Here is a 22333-nt window from a genome sequence, read left to right on the forward strand (position 1 = left end):
CAGCCCAGGTGATCAAGGGGACAGGTGCAGCGTTTTGGACTTTTGAGTTTAGAGGAAAGGCAAATGAGAGGTGTCACAAGAATATTATTAAAAAATTATAAAAATTATTGATGGCGTGGAGAAAGTTGATAGAGAAGTTTTTCTCCCTCATAACATGTGAACTTCGGGACATCCAGTGAAGCTGAATGTTGAAAGATTCAGGACAGAGAAAAGAAAGTACTTCTTCATGCATAGTTAAACAGTGGAACTCCCTGCCACAGGAGGCAGGGATGACCACCATCTTGGATGACGTTAAAGGGGATTGGACAGATACACGGAGGAGAGGGCTCTCATTAACCCACGGGCCATAATGGCTCTGTTCTGCTTCCGAATACCAGTTTCTGGAAGCCACAAGGGGAGAGTTGCTCTTGTGCTCAGGTTCTGCTTGCAGGCTTCCCTTTGGGGCATCTGAGAACGGGATGCTGGACTAATGACCCACGTCCCTCATCCAGCAGACTTTTATTATGCTCTTGTGTTCAAGGAGCTTGGTGCTCTCTTGAATGAGGAGGCAGCACCAGATTCTGAGCACCACTGAGAACAGTCTCTGGGTGTCCTGAATAGCCCAGGTGTCCAGCTACCTGGGATCCATCTTTCCTTGGTTGTGCCTCATCTGCATTTTTCTCTCCACGCAGACAAAAGGGATCGTAAACACAGCCATGTCTGCAGCGGTCCAGGTGGCTCGAGGAAGAGGGAGAGGGGCCCTCACACGGGGCGCATTTGTTGGGGCAACAGCTGCCACTGGCTACCTAGCACCAGGTATGACCAAGCCAGGCCTGTCCCCCAGTTGTGGCAATGGAGAGCCCAGCCCAGCTGCAGAGGTCCACCCCACATCTCGGGAGCACTGGGTCAAGCTTTGCATGGGGCAGGAATGGGGACTCATCCCCCACCCTCCAGGAGTTGCTGCACTCCAGATCCCAGCAGCCAGAATGTCCCAACAGGTCAAGGGTGACGGGAGGTGGAGGCCAGCAAGATTGTAGAATGTCGCAGGTAGCCCAACCCAGGATGAGAGGATTCTGAGCAGCCCCGGTGTGGTATTGTTGTTAAGGTGTCTTGACTAGAACTTGGGAGAGAACAGGGTCCAATCCCTCAGAAGCTCGCTGAGTGTGACATTGGGCCAGTCAGTGCCTTCTCTCAGCCTGACCTCCCTCCCCCAAGGCCACCTTGAGCTCCCTGGAGAAAAAGGTGGGATGTAAATTCAATAGATATATAATAAATAAATAGAAAGGCTTCCATCCCATGTTGGTTTTTAAGCTCACCAGCACCCAGCAGGTAACACTGGCCTGTGCTTTAAGCATGTTTCTCTGCTCTTAATGAAAGTGCCACCTACTCCCATATCTCTCCCCCCCCCCCCCGCAAATGTGCCATGGCACTTTGTGGTGGCTCGGCAGAGCTGCAGCCAGCAGTCTACTTGGGAATAACAAAATAGGCATCTGTTTTGGATTAAATTGATGCTTCCATCTTCATTGAATGCAAACCTTTGGAGACTTCCTACATTTTTGAAGATCTCTCCACCCTCCGCCAAAAAACCAAGCAAACCTGGGGATTATGAGCAGTGGCTTTTTTCCCAAGGGGCAATCAAGGGTACACAGTACAGCACCTCTTTTTTTGTTAAAAAGGGGTGGCACTTACTGTAACAATTTCATGGTGAGGACCAGAACCTATTTTTCTAGAGAAAAAGCACTGGTTATGAGTCTGCACATTTGCATTTTTGTCAAGGCGTTTGCTTAAAAACAGAAGGGTTTCCCACCCAGATTCTCTGCCATAAGTTTTTGGAATTCTTTTAGCTGCCTTGGGGCTCAGTTTAAGGTAGGGTGTCAATAGTCTAAACTGCCCCACTCAACTTCCGGGCAGGGGATCTTTTCCTTTAGATACTCGAGTTTCCTTGAGTGTGTAAATGCCCGAAGGCTTCTTCTGAGGTCCCCTTCAAGTATCTGCTTCTTCTCAACACTCGGCCATGACAAATCAGTTTTGCCCCCTCCGTGTGTTTCTGTTGCAGGCTATGGGGCACCCTATGGATACAGCACAGCTACTGCCGCACCAGCTTACGGTATGTACAGCCTCTTCCTTACGTGACCCCACAGGCCATGTTGTATGTATGTACAGTATTTATTATCTCATGGGGCGTGAGCCAAAGGCTTCTGGGAGCGGCCTGGGAGGAATCATTGACTCCCCAGCGACGTTGATAAACCGCAGCACCTCATTTTGTCTCTCTGGAAGGCTGTTGGCCCCTGCCGTGGCTCTTGTTCTGGTTGGAGTAGCTTCCTCCTTCCTCCTCCTGCTTCTGCCTGACTGTGGAAGGGTTGCTTGTTCTAACTGCCTGTTCCCCTTTCATACCAGAACTTGAACCTCTCTTTCCCCTGCCTGAGTAGCTCCTCTACCTTCTTACAGCCATCTCGTACTCCATTCAAAGGAACCCGAAGGGCCAATGCTCGATTGACTTGAACCGCCCAACTCTCCCCCAAAATGGCTGGCTTATTGGTAGCTGTACAGCTTTCTTGGGTCCTCTTTGCAATCTGCAGCGAACCAGCTCTTTGTCACTGCTCTATTTTTGGGGACACACAGACACAGTGTTGAAGCCACACAGTCCTGGGTCCCTTTCATGTTAACAGAGTCATAGTTGTTGTGGTGGTTAAGTTCACACACCTGAGGCTGCGCACCCCTTCTTCTTCTCAACCGGGCTTGGCGAGAGGCAGCGGTCCACAGCGGCCGATCTCATAATGAGCAACATTAGCTGCAGTGGCTATTAATTGAGCAGGTCATTGTGTGAACTCTTCCTCCTGCAGGATTTTGTGAGCAAGTCCAATTGGCTCTGCTTACTCTCCTGCCCACAAACAAACAAAAAACTAGGCAGTGCCACTTGGTGTGCTGAGCAAAAGAACCTCAACACTCCTTCCTCTGAAAGTGTGTAGTTCTCCCCCCGCCCCAATGCTGCCCCCCGCCCAACAACAACAACCTTGTCTTGTTTAATTGGGGAAAAAAACCCTGGCTCTTTGGATTACTTTGAATGTAGTTTTATGCAGCAATGAGAGCAAAACCCATTGGAGTCAGCGATACGGTCCGGATCCTGTGGAATCCCAACTGCCCCCTTTCCCTGAATCATTTGCTGTGGCACATTTCTCCATTGAAGGAGTCAGAAGCCTTTGTTGTTTTGAGGATACAGCCTTCCCAGAGAACATGGCTGTTTGCCTGCACCGTTTCCTGCAACTCAGGTTCCTGCAGGTCTGAACACTGCATTCTTAAGACTGCTTTTGGCAAAGTGGAGGGGAGCAGCCAGTTAGGGGTTTTGGAAACTCAAGTCACAGCCAGCTCTTCCAAGCATTCCTTGTGCATTTAAAAGCAGCCAGAACAAGAGGAGTTTGAGGGCATGTGCAAGCCCTGCTCTCTTCCAATATATGGAGAGCAATACATTAGATGGAGCAGTCTTGGTCTCTGTTGCACCAGAGGGCAAAACCAAAAGGGGTGGAAATGGAAGCCATTCTTCAGTTCAGCATTAGGGGGGAATCCTAACCATCTAATCTAGCTATCTGTCAGGGATTCTTTAGCTGTGATTCCTGCTTTGGGCTAGAAGACCCCTTGGGGGGTCCCCTCCCAACTCGGCAGTTCTGTAGTTCTATATTCCTAGCGGCAAGAGCTGTTCCAGAGCACAAAAGGGGCAGCCACAGAGAAAGCCTTTCCCCACATCCATAGCCCAGAGGTTGGGTGAGAGGCAAAGGGGAGCTTCTGCAGCTGATTTTAATGTCTTGATCTTTTAGGGCTTTCTAGTCCCTTCCCTTAAGACACTGGCCTCTCACCTCAGAGTGGAGAGGTTGGAGCTGCCTTAGTGGAGTTTTGGAGAAAAGGCTGAGAGCGCTACAGTGTTCGTGCCTCTTTCTCTCATCATAGCTCTGGAAAGTTGGGCAGGAATTCAGGAGGGGGGGCGGCTGAGGTAATTGGCCACCTAAAATTGTGTCGTTCTCTGCCCCTTTCCCTCTCCCTCACACCTTACACGGCCCATCGCTGACTCCCAGCATCTTGCGTGGAGAAATGCTGCCCTCATTCTCTGCATAAAGGATCCTCACCACTCTTTTTTGGAAATGTCTGACTGCTTGGTTGTGGTGCTGAGTCTGGGGACAGAAGCGCTGCTCCTGGCTGTAAGGTTCCCACCCACCCACCCACCTTCCCCCATTTTTTCTTCTCTTTCTCTTTCTCTCTCTCTCTCTCTCTGCCTCTGTGAAGCTGTTTGCATGTTGGGAAAGTTTCCCTGATCATCTTGATCTTCTTGGAATAACTGCTGTTGCTGCTTTCTGATTTCTGAAAGAAACATGTAGGTGAAAAGACCCAGGGCCCTTCAAACAGGAAACACTTGTTGTTTTACTCTCTTTTTTCCCTCCCCCAACAAAACAAAACAAGCATCTGCAACAGACTCTTAGTGAGGCCACAAGAATGTTAAATTAGGCAGAGAGAGACCTGGTTGTATTTTTCCAGCCCCTTTCCCCCGCCTAAGAGGACAAACTCCCACAAATTATTTGTCTGAGCTGCATTTCTCCTGTCCGCTTTGAGGCCTTTTGCAGAGGGAGGGGTGCGAATTCCCCAGTGGGACAGCTTTCGGATGCGCTTCCCTTCCACACACGTAGCAGGGTGTTGATGCTGTATTTGCCACCATAGCAGGCTTGTGAAACAAACTCCAGCCAAAGTTCTAGCTGAATCTCTCCTTTAAAAAAACAAGGACAAAACTAGTTGCAGGCCCCTAATGAACCACGTCCTGTTCCTTGTCTGCTCTGGTCTGCTTTGGGAGGGAGTTGGCTTCAGGGGAGGGTGACCTTGTCCCCCTGAGCATACTGGCTGCTTTGACCGTGGAGGCCAAATTAGGAAGCTTCCTCTTGTCTCAATTAAACAAGCAAACAGACAACTTGCTGTTTTCCAATGGTTAGACTTACCTGGAGTCCTCTTGGTTTCTTCTCTTTTTAGGTTTGCCCAAGAGAATGCTTCTGTTGCCAGTTATGAAACTTCCCACCTACCCAATGCCCCATTATTCCTTCTTTTAGCAAATGGCAGAAAGCAGTCCCCTCTGGCTGACTGACCACTGCAGTACAGAATGCTAGAAGTAAAAGTGATACAGGCAGATTGACAGGACGTCCTGCCTGCTTTTAACCCTGGTTTTCTTTGAACTTGAGCAAAAACCATTTGTAAAGAAGCATCTTTTCCTACTTTTTTATTTTAAGAAAATGCAAATTTAGTTCTCTAAAAACTTGAAGCAAGCAAACAATGGTCTGTGAAATGGTTACCTCATTTTTTTCCCCAAAATAACTTATACTAGCCTTCTGTTATAGGGAATAAACTTAGATGCTTAAAATCATTGTTTTTAAGTGAAGTACCCAAATTATGTAAAACTTAAAAAAAAAACTTGTGAAGGATGTATAGAGTATAAGACGCTGATCACAAAAGAATAATAAAACCAGTTCTTGTTGTAATGGAGAGTTTTCGCCTGTTTTCTAACACAGGGCCAAGGCCTCCGTGTGCCTGTCACGTTTAGGCCTTTGGATATGTGGTGTAGCTGCTTCTCTAAAAAACATACTCTCTGCACTAAAAATAAAATAGAAGAAGAAGACCCACCCCCTGAAAAGCCTGTTTAGCTTTGTAAATACCAAGTCATGTAATCCAGTAGAATATGGGCTCAATTACTGCTTCAAAGAGAAAGCTTTGAATGAATTCCATGTGAAGGTTTTGTGAGGTCCTTCCTAAGACATGCCACCCCAGGTCTTGGAAGGACTTCATATCTCTTTAGCACTTACAGCGATAATGCCGGCTATGTCTACGTGCGGCAGATTGCTCATACTCTGGTGCAATCTGCTGTTAATTTAGGGGGGTTACCTGGACACTTCAGATCCAGAATATGCTCTCTTCCTGTGTTAGGATTCATTTTGCTACTTGGGGAACCAGAGATGGTGGCTATAGAGAAGTTTCGAATGTCCTCTTCCCCTGCCCCTCAAATTTCAAATGAGTCAGGCATATCAGATAATCCAAATTGAGAAAGTTCTCAGACCATAAATGAGAGCGTTGGAATGTAATAAAAGTCCAATAGTTAGATCTACTGGGAGTTAAGTGCTCCAATAGTTAGATCCTTTAATTCCAAAGTCTGCTCCCCCAATCACCCCCCACCTTTTAAAAAAAGAAACCAACCTCAAATAAATGAGCCCAACTCATGGATGTTCTTGTGGCCTCCTTCGCTCAGTCTGGGATCTTGTAGCTCATTGGTACGAATTTTTTTGCCCCCTTTTTCAGAGCTAAAACCAAGGCCTATCCTTTTCCCATCCCTCCCACCCACAACCTTGTACAATTCTAAGAATCTGAAGCAGCAACACGGTCCCCATGAAAACTTGCTACCTTAATTGTCCTGGTCTCGTCCAGTGCTGCTGTGGAAAGTTAGCCGTTTCAGCCATAGGCCAGTATCTGCCCTTTTCTTTTAACATTCGAGCATTGAAAGCAAAAGCGGCGATTTGCTGGGTCATGTGCCATGGGTTTGCCTGTGCACATACCTGCTTCGCTTTGAGATCCAGGAGACTGTTCTCGAGAAAGACTTATGTGTGGATATGTGGGGGCTCTTCACTCTTTCGCTCTAGGGGACTTAGCTAAGGGAACTGCTATTAAGGCATCACCCCCACAAAAAACGTAAGTGTTCCTCTTGCTCTCTTCTTTTCAAACGTCACCCATTTGTGGCTCACCTTTTTTATGATGGTTTTGTGCTGCCCAGAGGAGGCCTTTATATACTCTGCTCTCCTCCAGGTGTACTTGGACAGGGGCAAGGTGGGTCTTGGTCAATGTGTGGTGGGGTGTGTGTGTGTGGAAAGGAGGTTGAGTTGGGGGGTCTCTAAACCTCCGTGGAGGAAGAGCTCTATCCCTAAGATGCCTTCTTCAGAGGCAGAGTATATAAACAAGCAGCTTTCTTCGGGGTTAACCACAGTTGTGGTTTTGGGAAAAGGTGGCAGTGGAAAGTGAGCACCTAAGTATTTGTGCTTCTTTGGAATGTGATTTCTCCGTCCTCCACAGCTGTTTCCACTTTGTCCTCTGGCTTTTTGGTTCAGTGGCGGTGGTGCTTTAAAGGCTGTCTTGGCTGGGCAGCATCAAGTCTGCTGTTCGTCTTCCCTTGCATCTGTGTCCAGGGATTGCTATTTTTAATGCGGGGAGGGGGGAGGTTGGGAAGGGGACTGAGGCTTGGGGTGCCTTCAGATCGAGAACAGTATTGATAAAACCATTGACTGTCTTGCTGGCCTATGGATGAAAGGAAGACCATCACTGAGCTTGGAAAAGCATGGCAGATAAGACTTACCAAACAAAGAGATTTGTTTCCGTGCAAATTGGCAGCTTGATAAATTTCGAGGGTTGGGGGTGTTTTTTGGTGTGTGTTTTTGTTTTGGTTAATGCCATGAAATTCTCCCAACCCCCACACTAAAAACCTTTCAAGCACAAATCTTGCTGACTTTATTGAGGATTCGCTTTCCAGAGAGATCCTCTCCCTGGTCAGTTGTGAAAGCTCTCTGTGGGTGCTATGCTCTTTTCCAACTTGATGGCAAAATCATTTCCAATAATTGATATGAAGTCATTTCCCCTGCCCTCTCCTCTCCATTTATTTTTTTGTCATGTCGGGAGTTACTAACCACGTCTGTAAACCTGCCCTTTTGCTGCGTATTTTACATTTCTCTGCTTTACTTGAAAATCCTAATAAGCTATCGGTTCCTTATTTTTTATATGCCGACAAATATATGAAGGGGGGGAGCAGGTAACTGTTAACTTTTTTTTGAGGTTGCTAATATAGGATGGTTCCATCTATTTTTTTATTTACCTAAAAAAAAAACCACCCGCCTACCCCAAAAAGGTATCAAAAAATGTGCCCATTTTGCAATGAAAATCCCACTTACAGCTTGAAAGAGCAGAGAAATTTAAGCGGCGCTCGCTACTTTTCCCTTTTCTTTAATTAACCTGCGATTTCTCTTCCCCTTGCTTCTCTGCTCTTCTCTCTGCTGTAGGTGGCTTTTTCATTGACGGCCCTTATTGCCAACCTCTCGACATGGCTCCCTTTATCATTCACTTGGGCCCTCAAGATTTCTTCTCTGACTTCTAGAGCAAACAGGTTATGCGGTTCGGAAAAAGGTGCTTTCCCCCCCTCCAACAAACGGTTTTTAAAAGCAAGACTTGGAAGGAGGAGGGGAGCTGGGGGCAGCCTTCAGCAATCAGATTTGGGACTCTCTAGTTTTCTCTTTCAGGGAAAAGAAAAGAAAAAAGCTCGTTTGTATTTTTTTTAATTCTCGACTTTCCTGAACTCCCAAAAAGCAATACAACCCACCCCGGCTCTTAAAACCACAGCAATAGATGTACAAAAAGAATGTCATTTGGCTACTTCTGCATTTCACCAAGAAAGGAACCAGCCTGTCGAAAAAAGGGTTGGGGCTTTTTTGCATTCTGAGCACTGGCTTAGCTGCTCAGGTCAAATTGTTGGCACTCCAGTTTGGGCTTTTGAGTCTGAGCAATGGGAGGGAACACTCTCCACTCCCCCCCCCACCTGCCCGCCCCCTGGATTGCAGCAATGGGGTGGGAAGTTTCCTGGTTTATAGATGGGGGTTGGGGGGGGGGAGTTAAGAAAGCTTCACTCCTAATGCACAACTTTGTGAAACTTGTATGCTCTTTCACCTGCAAATAAATGTGCCCCCACTACTGCTGCTGCTGCTGCCCCCCTATCCATTAGCATTTGCCCTAGAAACCTCATGGCCTGAAGGATGCCATTGAAGGGTGCTGGGTCCATGGGGAACAAGCAAATTCCTTAGGGGGGAATCCAGCCCAATTGCTAGCAAGAGAGTGCAGAACCTTTGGCTTCAGATTATAGCTCAGCAGTGGATCTTCTGTGTGGCTTTGGTTAAGAGCCAGCCCTTTCCTATAAAATGGGAGCAATAAGCCTACCTTGCAACACCTCCCCCCTTGCAAGGACAGGTGTATCACTTATATTATCAATGCAGCCAATCCTCAAGCCCTGTTGGAATTTTGGGGGGGGGGGGTCGGGGGCAAGAGCAGCCCTCTTATTCCAGCAGAGCTTGTGAGGGATGAGCCCTGCAGGCTGTGTCCTGGGGGGGGGGGTATATCTACATAGCAAGTGAATTCTTGCTATACCTGCTTCTCAGGAGGTTTAACAGAAATCACGCTTCCAGCCATTCTGGACTTCTGTTTATAAAGTTAGGCTTGAACTGTGGCTGGAAGAGGAATAGCACTTCTATTTATTGGCCTAGAGAATGTTTCTGTTGCTTCCTTTTCAACCAGGCTGCTGTTTCACTGCACCTTACTGTTCATAGGCTTTTCTCTGTAGTTTTTCCACTTGTGAAATGGAATGTAAATATCCAGGGAGGATTTTCTTTTCTTTTTTTACATATTTATTTCTTTGGTTAAATACCAATTTAAGTTGTGTTTTAGTGTCCTGCTCAAGGAATTGACCGTAAGGAAAATATTATTTGCTTAGTGGAAGAGTGTCTGCTTTGCATGCAGAAGGTCCCAGTTGAACCCCCATGGCATCTCCACATGGGCCTGGGAACCCTGGAGAGCCACTGTCAATCAGCGTAGGAGCTGGGTGGACCCCAATAGGGTGACCTGGTTCCTAACACACTTCTGAGCAGGTGGTTCAATTACTCACTGAAAAATCCTCAATTTAGAGCTCTCTCTCTTGTGTTCCATCTGAATGACCTAAAAGCAGCGCAGCTGGACCAGAGAGTAGCCTGGTTTGTGTCTGGGTGGGGAATCTGTGGGTGGGGGCTGATGACAGCTGGAGTCCCCAGTTTCCCCAACACTCTTGTTAGTCCAGAGCCCACCCTGCTGGTGGCAAACCCTGGTCCCCGGCACCCAGTAATTTAGCAGTGGGTGACCTCTAGATGGTTCTGTTTTGGGCATCTGCAGTTATAATGATGAAAAAGCCTTACCTTCACTCTGTGAGCCTGCCCAATTCCCCCCTTTTAAAGCAGCCTGTGCTGAAGCTGCCAAACTTTTTCTGGCACTGAACCCCCACCCATTTTAGACGCTGCAGTCCCTGAGGTGGGGGCCTGGTGCTTCCACAGGCCATAACCCACACCCCCTTTTCTGGGCTTGTGCTGAAACCACCACCCTCATTGCTGGCTTCTGAAGAACAGAAGAGGATGTCCCATAATAACTGTCATGAATAAGAAATGAATGTTTTCTTATCAATAATTAAATCTGATCACTTAACTGATGCTCTGATGTTTTTATTATTACTATTTAAAAAGAAACATTAGTCAGCAGAGAACATGTTTATAAATAGAGTGGATTAATTCCTGTGTGGGGGTGAAAGGGTGGCGTGGAGAATGAGTGTTTAACTCATAGGTTAATAAGGTTGTTGCTGGATGGGAACCTTTAATAAACTGTCCAAATGTCGCAGGAGGGCTCTGAAGCTGCTCTTGGCTTCAATTTTTAAAATATTGCATACTGTGTCAACAGAACCTAGAAAAGTGAAGGGGGAAGAAGACCCTGTGCTATAAGGAGAATTACCTCTTTATCTCTGCAACTTTGAATTTCTGGAACTGTCTCTTCACATCTAATGCCACTGACCTCCCCCATAAGATAGAGAGAGGAAAAACCCCAAACCAGCCTGGCAAGGCTGAAGGCTGCCCACCTCAGCCTTAGAGAGACACAGCTGTTGCTCTCCCCCCCCCCATTTGCTTATGGGAAGTGGGGTCAGCTGTGGGGTGTGGGTCTCCCTTCGCACAGGCTTCCAATGCCACACCCCCAACACAAATACTCCGTTGTCCCTAGTGCCCAACACCAGTTACTTAGCAAAATCTACCTCTACAGCCTTCGTACAAGATTCATGCTACAAGCATGTGGGTCATGCAGTGATGTGTCATGTTCTACCCCTCCCCCATCCCAGGAAGTCTACCTTCTGCACCTCAATCCATGTTCTCCAGCTACAACATTCATAATTCAAGGCAGCACCACGGGGAAGGGACTGCAACAGTTCCTACTTGAGGTAGGAACAGGTTTGGCTGGGGAAGAGACCTTCCAGAGGTGAGATGCAAGCCATGTGCAGAGATGCTCTGTAGATGCTGCACCAGAGTCTATTCTCTGTTGCTCCAGAGGGGATGGGACCCAACTTCAAACTGCAAGGGAAAAACAGACTTTAGACTAAATGTTTGGCACTGGAACAGACTGTGCCTCAGAAGGCTGCTCTCCGTAGCTGGAGATTTTCAAGCAAGGGTTGAACAACTGCCTGTCCAGGACATGGTAACAGTGGGGGCTGGACTAGATAACCATCTGATACCCCTCCCAACACTGATTCTAATTCATTCCTGCAGCTTGAAGAGATGCAGTCTAGGCTGGAACATTCTGTTGTGGACAAGTTACAAAACAAACACAAAAACAAACCCCAACAGCAGCAGCAAAAATAAATAAATCCATGTTGCTATCACAAGGAGCTATAACCAGTGGTGAGTTTGGCAAGTGAACTTGGTGTGTGTGATAGGAAGCACAACACAAACCTCCTGAAGGCCAGGAGTTCAGAAACTGCAGCAATGCTTCTTTGGTGTTTAGGGGAGCTTCTGACCACACACAGCTTGGCTGCCTTCCTGGCGTTGCTCTGCCCTGCCACTTTGAGAGCAAACGAGCCCCCATGCTGTCAGCAGCCATGCTGTAACCTTGGCCGGCCAGCTTCTGCTTGTAAGTCAGCCCAGGCTGGGAAACCATTAAGTTATTCATTTCCTCCAGTGACTTCTGTGTGTGTTCTTTTTTTCTTCTATAAAAAAAGCCTGCTTCTCATTCTCTCCTTCAAGCATCTGTGTCCCTACTTTAAAAAAACTCAATTTGAAACTATTATCACTATGCAAGAGCAATAAGGCACACAACCCTATTGGTGGCAGAGGCTGTCCTGGCTTTATTGGGCGATGCAGGGCAGGCAAGCAGCACACGCCCTTCTCTAGCAGGCCAGAGCCCCCTTACAATTGAAAGAAGCAGTGGAGTCTGCCTGCCCTTGTTCTGTTGTTGTATAAAAGCAGGGACTGGCAGCTGGTCAACCCTACTTTGCTTTTTCTAGAAAAAGCAGACCCCACCTGGAGTCCTGTGTCCAGTTCTGGGCACCACAAATTAGGAAGGATACTGATAAGCTGGAACAGGTGCAGAGGAAGGCAACCAAGATGATCAAGGGTCAGTTGAGAGAGTTGGGTATGTTCTGAGAAGTGATATGAGAGCCTCCTTTGAATATCTGAAGGGCTGAAGGATTCTGCTCCAGAGGGTATGACCCAAACCAATGGATTTAAATGGCAAGAAAGGGCATTCCTACTAAACTTTAGGAAGAACTCCCTGAGGTTAAGCACTGTTCAACAGAGAAAATGATGCCCCTAGATGATGGTGGGCTCTCTTTCCTGGGAGGCGTTTAAGCAGTGGTTGGATCGCCCTATGTCAGGGATTTTTAGCTGCGGATCCTGCACTGCAGTGAATTGGACTAGATTACACTGGGCTCCCTTCCATGACCTGAAAACAAGAGCTGGTTGCAAAAGATACAAAGTTAGACTTAAAGAATAGCATGAAAGAACTGAACTGAGGCACACAGCCCTTTCAACACAAAAATCCAGTCCTGGTTAGCTTTTTTCATTTCAGCAGAGGCAGTGGAAGACAGGAGTGCCTGGTGTGCTCTGGTCCATGGGGTCACGAAGAGTTGGACACGACTAAACAATAAATTTAAGTGGAGAAAGTTGCTTTGCTGTGCTTATTGTTAATTAGTTTGGAGTCCGAAGCCTTTGCTGCTCACACCATGGTCTACTGGTAGATCTGGATCTGCTTTGTGCACGGGCTTGGATCTAAAAAGTGTCCTCCATGGCAAAAAGACAGGCATATAACCACTATAGATTTTGCCTACTGAAAAGTTAGGAGTGCTTAACATTCACATTGCACTGGCCAGTGGGTAAATAAACCTGGACTGTACAGATCACTAAGCACAGGAGGGAGGATGAGGAAGTACAACCTGCCCAGGAGATGTGTTTGTATGGTGGGCCAATTAAGTCTCAGTTGAGGAGGACAGAAGCAGCTGCAGGTGAAGCCAGATAGCTATGGAGATCAGCAGAAGCTTTGTCCCAGACTGATCTTCAAAACCAGGTGCAGGTATCGAATTAATGGGACATGAAGCGTGAAAAACCCAACAAGTATGGCAATAAATTAAGAGCCAGTAGAGGCGGTTTATGACTTTGACCATTTCTGTACCACAGACAGGGTGTACTTAAGCCATGGCCTCAGGACACAGCTGGAAAAACAAACTCTGGTTTTACAATGTTTACCAATTCCATTTGATATTAAGTATTTCACTAAGACTATTCCAAGGGGAACAGCACCAAAGACAAGGGGAGTCACCGGCTCATTGGCCTAATCCATCTCACCTACTCTCTTAATCTGGTCTCCTGGCACTCTCTCCAGGCCACATCCCTCAATTCTGTTAAGCAGTTACCTGTTCTGCACACCACTATCTTATTCCAAAGCTGCTTATTAAGCAAGGGCCAATTTTCACAGCTCACAGCTTTTTCTCTTTTTTCTGTGTGGCAAAATCATACTTTACTTCAACTTCTCCTTCCGCCCGATTCCACAGTGCTAAAAACATGCCCTGCAAGTACCTCCAAATCAAAACAGGTGTTTTGCAAGCCAAGGGGAACCAAATGAAAAAAAGTTTAAAAGCTCCACAGATGCATCTTTCTATTATGCTCCTAGTACTTATTGGCTAAATTATTCAAGGATAGAATTAATCACACGTACCTTTTGATTTATGCCAACAAACTTCAATGTTCCGTTGGGTGTCCTGCTCAATCCCTGCCATCCTGACTCACTTTCAGAACATGTTTCTTTGGCTGTGCTGACTGGCAACATCAATTCAGAAGGCCAGTCAAGAGCAACTGGTGGGACACAGTAGAGTCCTGTGGCTGAAGAAAGTGATGGTGGCCACATCAGGGCCACCAAGCCTTACCAATGAGCCTGCCAGCTCCCTGCCTCATCTCCTGGGCTCTTATACTCCTGTGGCCCAGGGCAACTGCATCACATGCACAGAGAGGGCCAGAAGGTCAAGGCAGTCACTGCAGACTCTGAGCTGCAGTGCATTGCCTAAATCGGGTTGGGGTCCTTGAGTTGAGGGGCAGAATGCGTTTCTCCAAGCCTTCTTGTCTGGACTTTGGATCTCAGCCCAAGCCACACCTTTCCCCAGCCCACTTCACACCCAGAGTGGTTTTGCCTATTCTTGAACTGTGATGCCTCCCTCTTGTGTGAATGGAGGACAGAGAGGGGTGTGTGCATGTGTGCAGAAGCTACCCCACTGCGCAAAGTTAAAATTCAGATTTGTTGCTCCATTTACTTTCACCTTTGGCCCTACCTGCCGCTGGCATGTGGCCCTTGCAATAAAAAGGATTCCCAGAGGGAGGAGGCAATTCTGTGGCCAGAGGTTTCAGTGCATTAAGGTGCAAGGTGCATCAGGTGCCAGATAGGCAGCTGGCTCTCCGTACAGTCACCTGTCTGCACTAAAGGAACTTGAGACAAACTGAATAAAGGACTTGTAAGAGATTTTTTTTAGGGGGGGGGGGACATGACCCTGCTGCACTGAATGAGCCATACTTCCTGAAAATTGATTACATGAAATGTATTATTTCACACAAAAGAAGTCAGCAAGCACTTTGTAGGGACAACATGCAATACACATCATGAAACCCCACCCCCCAGAAAAGTGGAACCCAGAGGAAAATGATGGTGGAGCACCTTTGGGCTCCCAGCCTTTGCACAGCGAAAATGATTCTGGAGCAGCAGCTGAGACAGCCCCCCACCGTGTGCCTGCTATGTCTGTGGGCTCCAGAGACAGAGCCTCTAAGCAGGCTGTCCCCTCCCTGCCCACTATGGCAGGATCCCTGGGGGCTCCTAGCATCACATGCCTTCTGCTTCCTGACACCAACACTGCCCCTTGAAATGCTCTGGTCAGGCAGGCACCCTTTCTTCCTGCACCAAGCGGCCGCCTTGCCTGCCCCAAGGTGGCCTCCAAGCTATTCTTAGCTTTGTTAAATTCAAGAGGGAAGGAGAGACAGGCTCCTAAGCAATTAGCAACAAAGCAGAATGCTGCAGCACATCTCCCTTGCTAGGCAGCCTGGCAACACCTGTGTGTGCTTTGGAAGCTGCTGCATCTAGTGAGCGAACTTCAGCTTGCGGTTCAGGGTAATAATAGAAGTGTGAAAGGTAAAGGACCCCTGGACGGTGAAGTCCAGTCAAAGGCGACTATGGGGCGTGGTGCTCGCCTCACTTTTCAGGCCGAGGGAGCCGGTGTTTGTCCACAGCTTAGAACTGCAGAGGTGGATGGGACCCCGAGGGTCATCTAGCGCAACTTGCAGTGCAGGAATCACAGCTGGAGAATCCCTGGCAGATGGCCATCCGACTTCTGCTTAAAAACCTCCAGTGAAGGCGAGTCCACCACCTTCTGAGGCTCATCAATAAATGTACAGCCCACGAGCCGCACACAGGGCAGAAGGGGCTCGATTCCACGTTGAACTTGAATCTTCAAACATTGACTATGGAACCCAATGACAGCCATCCTTTGCAGCCAATTATCTAACTGCTAGCCAAGGTACCACAAGCAGGCAGAAAAGTGGGCCTTGGAAGCAACTCCTTCATCCATGGGCACAATTCTGCACCTGCTAAAGGACGGGGTGCAGCTCAGTGGTACAGCACTTGCCCGGCATGTAGAAGGTCCCAGTCCCTGGCAGCATTTCCAGCCATTGCTGGTTTGCTGAGCTGGATGGCCCAATGGTCATACTCAGGGTAAGGCATCTTCCTGCAGTCTTATAGACTAGGGATGCCCAACAGGTTGATCGCAATCCACTGGTGGATCCCCGGGAGGTTGTGGTAGATCATGGTCGATCGCTGGGTCCCTTCCCTTAGCGTTTGGAAAATAGAATCTGGCCCTGCCCCCTCACCCTGCCTACCATTGTTGAGCTGCAGAACGGAAGACGGAGTTTACTCAGTGAGGGTCTTTGTTTCCCCAGTGAACTGTTGTTGAGTGACTGTCGTCCCCCCCCCAAAATGGGGGCTTTCCTCCTCCCTAAAAAAGCTCAATAACATTTCCCTGTACTCCCCAAAAAGGGGGCTTTCCTTTCCCAAAAAAGGTCAACAACTTTGACCTGAACCTCCGTTTTCAATTCTGTAAGTAGATCACAGTCTCTTGGGAGTTGGCCACCCCTGCTATGGATCAACAGGATGACAATTAGCAATTTCCTGTAATATATCCATAATGGTGCTCAGAGATGTCTTGTGAAGTTCCCCACTTGTCAGGGTAAACATTCAGCAGTTGAACTTCCCAAGTGACTCTCTTAGCAGTCATCCTCTCTGAAATGGGTTCAAATTGCAACCAAGGATTGAAGTGCAGAGTTTCCAGTGCTCGCTCAGCTACAAAGCTCACCAGCTAAATTCTGATGCAGTCACCAGACCTTCAGCAGAGCCACTGTCTAGGTGAGGATGAAGGGAGAGGAGAACAGTGCTGTGTCCTGTAGGCCAAGCAGCGCTGGAGAACATTTTAACCAATGTTCTTTTAGTCAATAACTAAATGGAAAATACGTGCCTGCCCACCCCAAGGCTTCCAGACACAGCAAGCCATGTATCCAAAAGTGTGTTTCCCAGGGCTAAGGAAAGTGGGAACTTTTTGCACAGGTGCTCAAAGGTGCTGCCCATGCCAAGAGCCTGAGGCCATTTTAGGCTTAGGCACACAGACACACTATCTCTCTCTCTCACACACACACACAGCCCATGGCCCCATCCAGCAGGGCTTCCTATGTGAAACAATGAGGGAGCTTCCGTGCAAGCGAAGTGCTGTGGGTCAGTGCAGGGGGGCTTTTAATGGATGTGTTTCCTGTGAGTGATGTTCTTCCCACATCAGAACACAGCTGGGACGCTGGAGAGGGTGGGTTCCAGGAACCAAGAACGCCAAAGCTCAGCAGCAGAGCACCTGCTTTGTGTGCAGAAGGCGCTGGGCTCAATCCCTACACGTAACGCACAGGAAAGTGCTCTTGTCTGAAATGCTGGAGTGCTGCTGCTCTGAGCGTAGAAGGCTGCTTCCTAATGCCCCAACCTTTTCTTAACTTTCTTACTGCCCCAGCAGAGACAAATTGAGCAGATGACATTTCCATTAAAAGTGAAAGACAACAAGAAAATAGTAATACAATTTTACTAGTTTATATATCAATTCAAAGATCTATACTCTGCAAACTACTCTTCTACTACAATGTCCACACATCTATTAATGATGGAGTTACAGTTATTTTTTGGTATTATTAAAACAATACGAGATATTCATGTACACAGTTTTAAGGGGAAGAGAAATTATGAACTCCTGGGCTCCGCAAGGTCTTTTTGCCTCTGGTAGTCTCAGGCTGCATTAGCTAGCATTAGTCTGGTCAACAACAAAAAAATAATAACGTAGAAATACAAATTATCTTTATATACAAACCAGTGCCTCTTATTGTAACCAGCTTATACTCAAAACACGCTGCACACAAGAAAAGTTTATCCGCTGATACAATAGCTATTTCATTTCAGCGTAGCATAAACCAGTATAAATTAAAAAAGAAGAAATTACAAAGGTGCAAAACCTCCATTCTACAGCTTTTCTGGTGAGACATTTTGGGGTAGTCTAAGCGCTCAGAAATCCAAGCAGACCTAGGACCTACCAGTGTAGTTACAGGAAGCGTGGAGGGAAAGGGAAGGGATGGTGGCAGTGGGAATGGTGCACACGAACAAGGAAAACCCAGCCAGCCATCGGAGCCACGAATCGCCTCTGCCTGGGAGAGGCCCATGCAAAGATGGCGAAACATTGCACACAGCAACAGCGCAGCCAGTGCAGTGATCCCTCCTTCCCTCCCCACCCCTTTATTTTGTGTTGCCCTCTTCCCATCCATGTGCAAAACCATAAAGGATAAAGGATAATAGCTCCAGAAAGTGCGAGGGAGGCTGGCTAAACAGACAGACAGTCTTAATGCTTGTTAAGTTAAAAGGACGAAGCTTCTGGTTCACAAATGGGCTGGATCCAAACTAAGCTAAGTAGCATCTGAAGATTCCACCCAAGTCAACGAGACAAAGTTAGGAGCGAGTTAAAAGCCTCGCAGACTTCATTAGGCCCAAGTTTAGCTTAACTCAGTCCAGAGGTCCTGCCCACTGAAATGATACAGGTATGTGTTATATATGGCTCTGGAAGATGAACCACGTGTGGAACGGACCACGCTAGAAGTTAAGTAGCTCGGAGACAAGGAGGACTCCAGTAGCGACAGGTACTTTGAAAAGACAATGATGACACTCCCCCTCCTCCAACCCACTTGCATAGAATTGATTAGTGACACAATAACTAAATGGTGGACAAAGGAGAGACACAGGGAGGTGTGTTCACACACTTGCGGGGGGGCGGGGGGCGCGAACCTGCTCCAAAAGGTAACCATGCAAATGCTTCTTCCCCCACTAACTCAGGCGGGGGGGGGGAATCTGGTCTCTGGCACTGGAGTAACTTCTTGGAAATAGTATTTTTTCCCTTTTGTTCTTTTAAAGAGTTATAACTGTAAAAAAAAGAAGTTCTTGTATCTGTAAACTTAGTAAGTCCGAGGTTTTGGTAAATTCTCGTACCTGGGCCTGCGAAATGCCTCCAGCCAGACTGTAGAATGGAGTGTTTTTGTGTGTGTCCCCCCTCTCTGCCCCTCTGAAAAGAGCTTCCAGTCTACAGCTACACCCCCTGGTTAAATAATCAGTAGTATGAAGATCCTGCGCTGAGCCTCGCAGCGGTAGCCTCGCAGAGAGCTTGGGCCACTGACCTGCGGAAAGCCCCAACATGCGCTGTGTGTTTCTAGAGTCTATGTACATTCTGGTCCTCTCTCTCCCACATGGCAGCAGCATCGGCAACTGGCCGAGGCAGCAACGGAAGGCAGAAGGTGTCCCACGGGGGAACATGGGCCGCGGGAGGAGGCCGCCCCTTCAGCACGTCTCTTTCCCTTGAACGCCTGTCACTGTCTTTATGGAGCTCAGTGTTCGGTTGAACCAGGTCTTCCGGGAGGCCTGCACCTCATTCAGCGCCTGCCCCAAGTCATGCTCCAGATCCTGGAAGGCAACAGGAAAGGAGAGTCACATAACTCCCAATTTCCGTGCACACAACCCCCCCCTCCCCAACCTCACTTGAACAAACCTAAGCAGGGGGTACAAAATTCACTCCAACTCTACGTCGTCTTGTTTCCAGAAACCATTTTTTAAGAGAAGAACTTGGGGGTTTCCAGCTTAAGAATGGGGATTTCATTTTGGACACGGCCACTCACCCTTGTAGGAAGGCAGGGGCACTGGCTTGGTGCACCACCCCATTCCCACTGCCCCCAATGTGACCTACCTGGATTTTACACTCTGCCTCCACCAGCTGCAGCTTGGTCTGGGCGAGCTCCAGCTCCATCTCCCGCAGCTGGTTCTTCAGCGCCTCCTTCTCCTCGTCTGTGTCCTCCTCGGAGCCCTCCCGGGCAACGCTGGCCACCTTCACCCGCCCCTCCTTGTTGAAGAACTCCCGGCAGCGCTCACAGTCGTCAACCTTTTGCTGAAGCCAAGGAGATCAGGCCATGAGCTTCCCCACCCACAGGGGCAGGGTTCCCACTGCAGCCTGCGTCTGTGTGCCAACCTGCCCCTGGCACGCCCATAATTTGCCCCCCAAAGCTAGCGGCAGGAGCCTGGGTCCAAAGCAGCAGTTTTGCCCAGAGGCAACCTTTAGTAGCCGACAGCTGATATGGACACCAAACTGATGCAGCTTTAAACTTAATGATCATGGGACTTTCTAACTTTTCTGCTTCTGGAATGACTCAATTGGGAAGGGGTAAATTTCTGCCTGTGGGAGAGGAAAGCCACTCCAGATGCCAGTGCAGTTTCCCCAGTCCAAGAACTATTCCATCACACACACAAACACACCTTGATTCCCATATGGCTGGTATGGTTGTGGGGGTTAGAGTGTCAGGCTAGACCCAAGTCTAAATCGCTGTGCACCTATGAAGCTAACTGAGGTTACCATGGGTTAGTAGTCACTGCCTCTCAGCTGAAACTACCTCAAAGGGATGTTGTGAGGATAAAAGTTCAGGGTGTGGGAGAGAGAACAGTGTATGCTGCCTTGACCTCGTGGGAGGAAAGGCAGGATGCAATTGCAATACGTAATTCAAGCTCCAATTTGCTCACACATTCAAAGAGGGGTAGCATCCAGAGTCAGAAGGTCCCCAGGGAGATGAGAGGCTTCAGAGTCACCCTTTTCATATCAGGATGAGCACCATTGAAAAGCAACAGGGGTGACCTCCAACACATTATTACGCTTTTAAGGAGGAATCCCAGAAATGGCCCAATCCTAAAATGGCACAGGGGTTGTTTCAAGAGGATGCCAAAAGAGCCTGTAGCAGCATGGATCAGGCCAAGGACCCCATATGGCTCAGCAACCAGATGCCCAAATACGAAGTCTGAAAGCAGGACCTGAGCACCACAGTCTCACATGTCCTCCAAGGGATTCAAGCTGCCTTCAGCCTAGTGCTAAACCCAACCAAAGCCCTGGCAGAGGCACTCCTTACCCGAATCTTCTCAATCTCAGCTTTATTTGCTGTCTGCTGCTTCTCCAGTCTCTCGCTCAGTTGGGAGCAGATCTACCAAAACAGAGAAAGAACTTCAGCTGAGCCCATTCAAGTCCTTGGTCCTGGCTTCCCAAATGGCCGGCTAGAGGCCTTGAGGAAGCCATGGCTAGGACTTGTCCAAAAGACAGATAGGAAGCGATACGCACAGCCTTTGCCGAGAGATTCCATTTACCCATTGTGGCTTCTCCTCTTCTGCTCATGCACAAGGCTGTTCCAACCCCCTGATCTAGATGGAATACAACTCCCATCAGCCTCAGCTGAAGTCCATCACCCCCTGGAGGGCATCAGGGTGGAGCAGCCTTCATGAGGCCTTCTTGAGAGCTGCATCCATTTGCAGCAAGGCAGAAGGCTTCCCCTTGCAGCCAGCAACCTGGAAGACCCCTGCATTCACCTGCTTGTAGTCTCCAATGATGGAACTGTTCTTCTTGATCTCTGACTCCGCCTTGTCCAGTTCCCGGCGACACATCTCCTTCAGCTGCAAAAGAAAGACCAGGAGGGATCAGGGCTAGGCAAAAAAGCAAACAGCTCTCATTCTGCTTCCAAGCAAAGATGCATAGCAACTTTTCACATCTGAGTTGTATGTACCTTCCCCACCCACCCCCAAGCCTGAAGATCTCCCACATGGGCCCTCCTTCTCAATATGCTTGGGGAGGGGATGGCAGCAACTCTAGAACCCTTTCCTGAAAGAGACTTGCACAGTGCCTGCTCTAAATGTCTTTCTGGCACAAGACCTTTCTCTCCCCCCAGGTATCTGGAATCCAGCTGGGTTTGGCAAGGGCAGAACCACAGAAAAACCACCCGGAGAGGCTGCCAGACTTTAGAACCAGTGGTTCTGCCCTTGCCGTGCCTGCTCTCCCTCCCACTCCGTCCCCACCTCCTTGCCCCATGGCCCAAACCTGAGCCGACTCCTCCTCCAGCCGCCTCTTTTCATCTTCAGCATCTATCAGCTTTTGCTTGGTCATCAGCAGCTCCTTGTTCAAGGCATCCGCCTTCTCCTCTGCCTGTGGGAAAGCCAAGCATGGAAGAGCCAAACTGTCAGAGTCCATCTCCGGTCATGTTTTATTTATTTTAATTTTTAAAAAAACAAAAAACATTCCTAGCAGAAAGCAGCAATTCTGCAAACAGCAAATAAACAGTTGTGGAGAAGTGGGTGTATACATGGGCAGGCACTTGAGATTTGAGGCAAGGTCTTGCACATTAAATTTAGAATAAAGACTTGGTAATATCTGAGTCCATTCAGAAAGCAGCAGACCCACTCCATATACAAAAGGGAGAGAGAGGCCAGGGTGGGGGGCATGTAAGCTGACACCCCTCCAATACTGAAACAAGGGTTTGTGCTGAAGGCACTGCCTTTTCAACCAGGAATCCAGACAAAAGGAGAAGCAGAAAGCTTGCTTGCTTTACAAGCACAGCGAGTGTCAGTTCCAACATCTGCCTCTCTTGCTATTTTCCAAGATGAGGACCTCCCAGGGACAGGGTAGTGACACTGAGAAGGGATCCATCGTGCACATCCACACACACACACACACACACCCAGTGTTTTCACCTGCCAGGTAACCTTCATTTGTTTCCTCCTCCCACACAATGTTCTGGGATTATGTGAATACAGAGAGGTTCAGAGGTCTTTTAAAATCAGTAAGTGC

General features: G+C 48.2%; 2 protein-coding genes across 13 annotated transcripts in view; one reads left to right on the top strand and one right to left on the bottom strand.

The window, feature by feature from the left end:
* Positions 1-22333, top strand: part of STRBP (spermatid perinuclear RNA binding protein) — a 162094-nt gene that overhangs the window by 118527 nt on the left and 21234 nt on the right. For 4 of the 9 annotated variants that reach the window (XM_053373279.1, XM_053373278.1, XM_053373285.1 and 1 more), the window contains 3 exons: positions 672-795; positions 2036-2086; positions 8043-8273. In XM_053373279.1, the coding sequence (XP_053229254.1) occupies positions 672-795; positions 2036-2086; positions 8043-8137 (270 nt within the window). In that variant the 3' untranslated portion in view covers positions 8138-8273. The other 5 variants (XM_053373282.1, XM_053373281.1, XR_008328419.1 and 2 more) reach the window with 3 other exon arrangements.
* The window catches only part of RABGAP1 (RAB GTPase activating protein 1), a 94205-nt gene continuing 90110 nt past the window's right edge, over positions 18239-22333 (bottom strand). For all 4 annotated transcript variants that reach the window (XM_053373275.1, XM_053373274.1, XM_053373273.1 and 1 more), the window contains 5 exons: positions 21587-21691; positions 21082-21165; positions 20631-20702; positions 19427-19624; positions 18239-19146 (listed from right to left, as the gene is read on the bottom strand). In XM_053373275.1, the coding sequence (XP_053229250.1) occupies positions 19024-19146; positions 19427-19624; positions 20631-20702; positions 21082-21165; positions 21587-21691 (582 nt within the window). In that variant the 3' untranslated portion in view covers positions 18239-19023. The remainder of the gene's footprint in view (positions 19147-19426; positions 19625-20630; positions 20703-21081; positions 21166-21586; positions 21692-22333) is intronic.

The sequence above is a fragment of the Podarcis raffonei genome, chromosome Z, assembly GCF_027172205.1.
Source record: "Podarcis raffonei isolate rPodRaf1 chromosome Z, rPodRaf1.pri, whole genome shotgun sequence".
In the NCBI taxonomy this organism is placed as follows: Eukaryota; Metazoa; Chordata; class Lepidosauria; order Squamata; family Lacertidae; genus Podarcis; species Podarcis raffonei.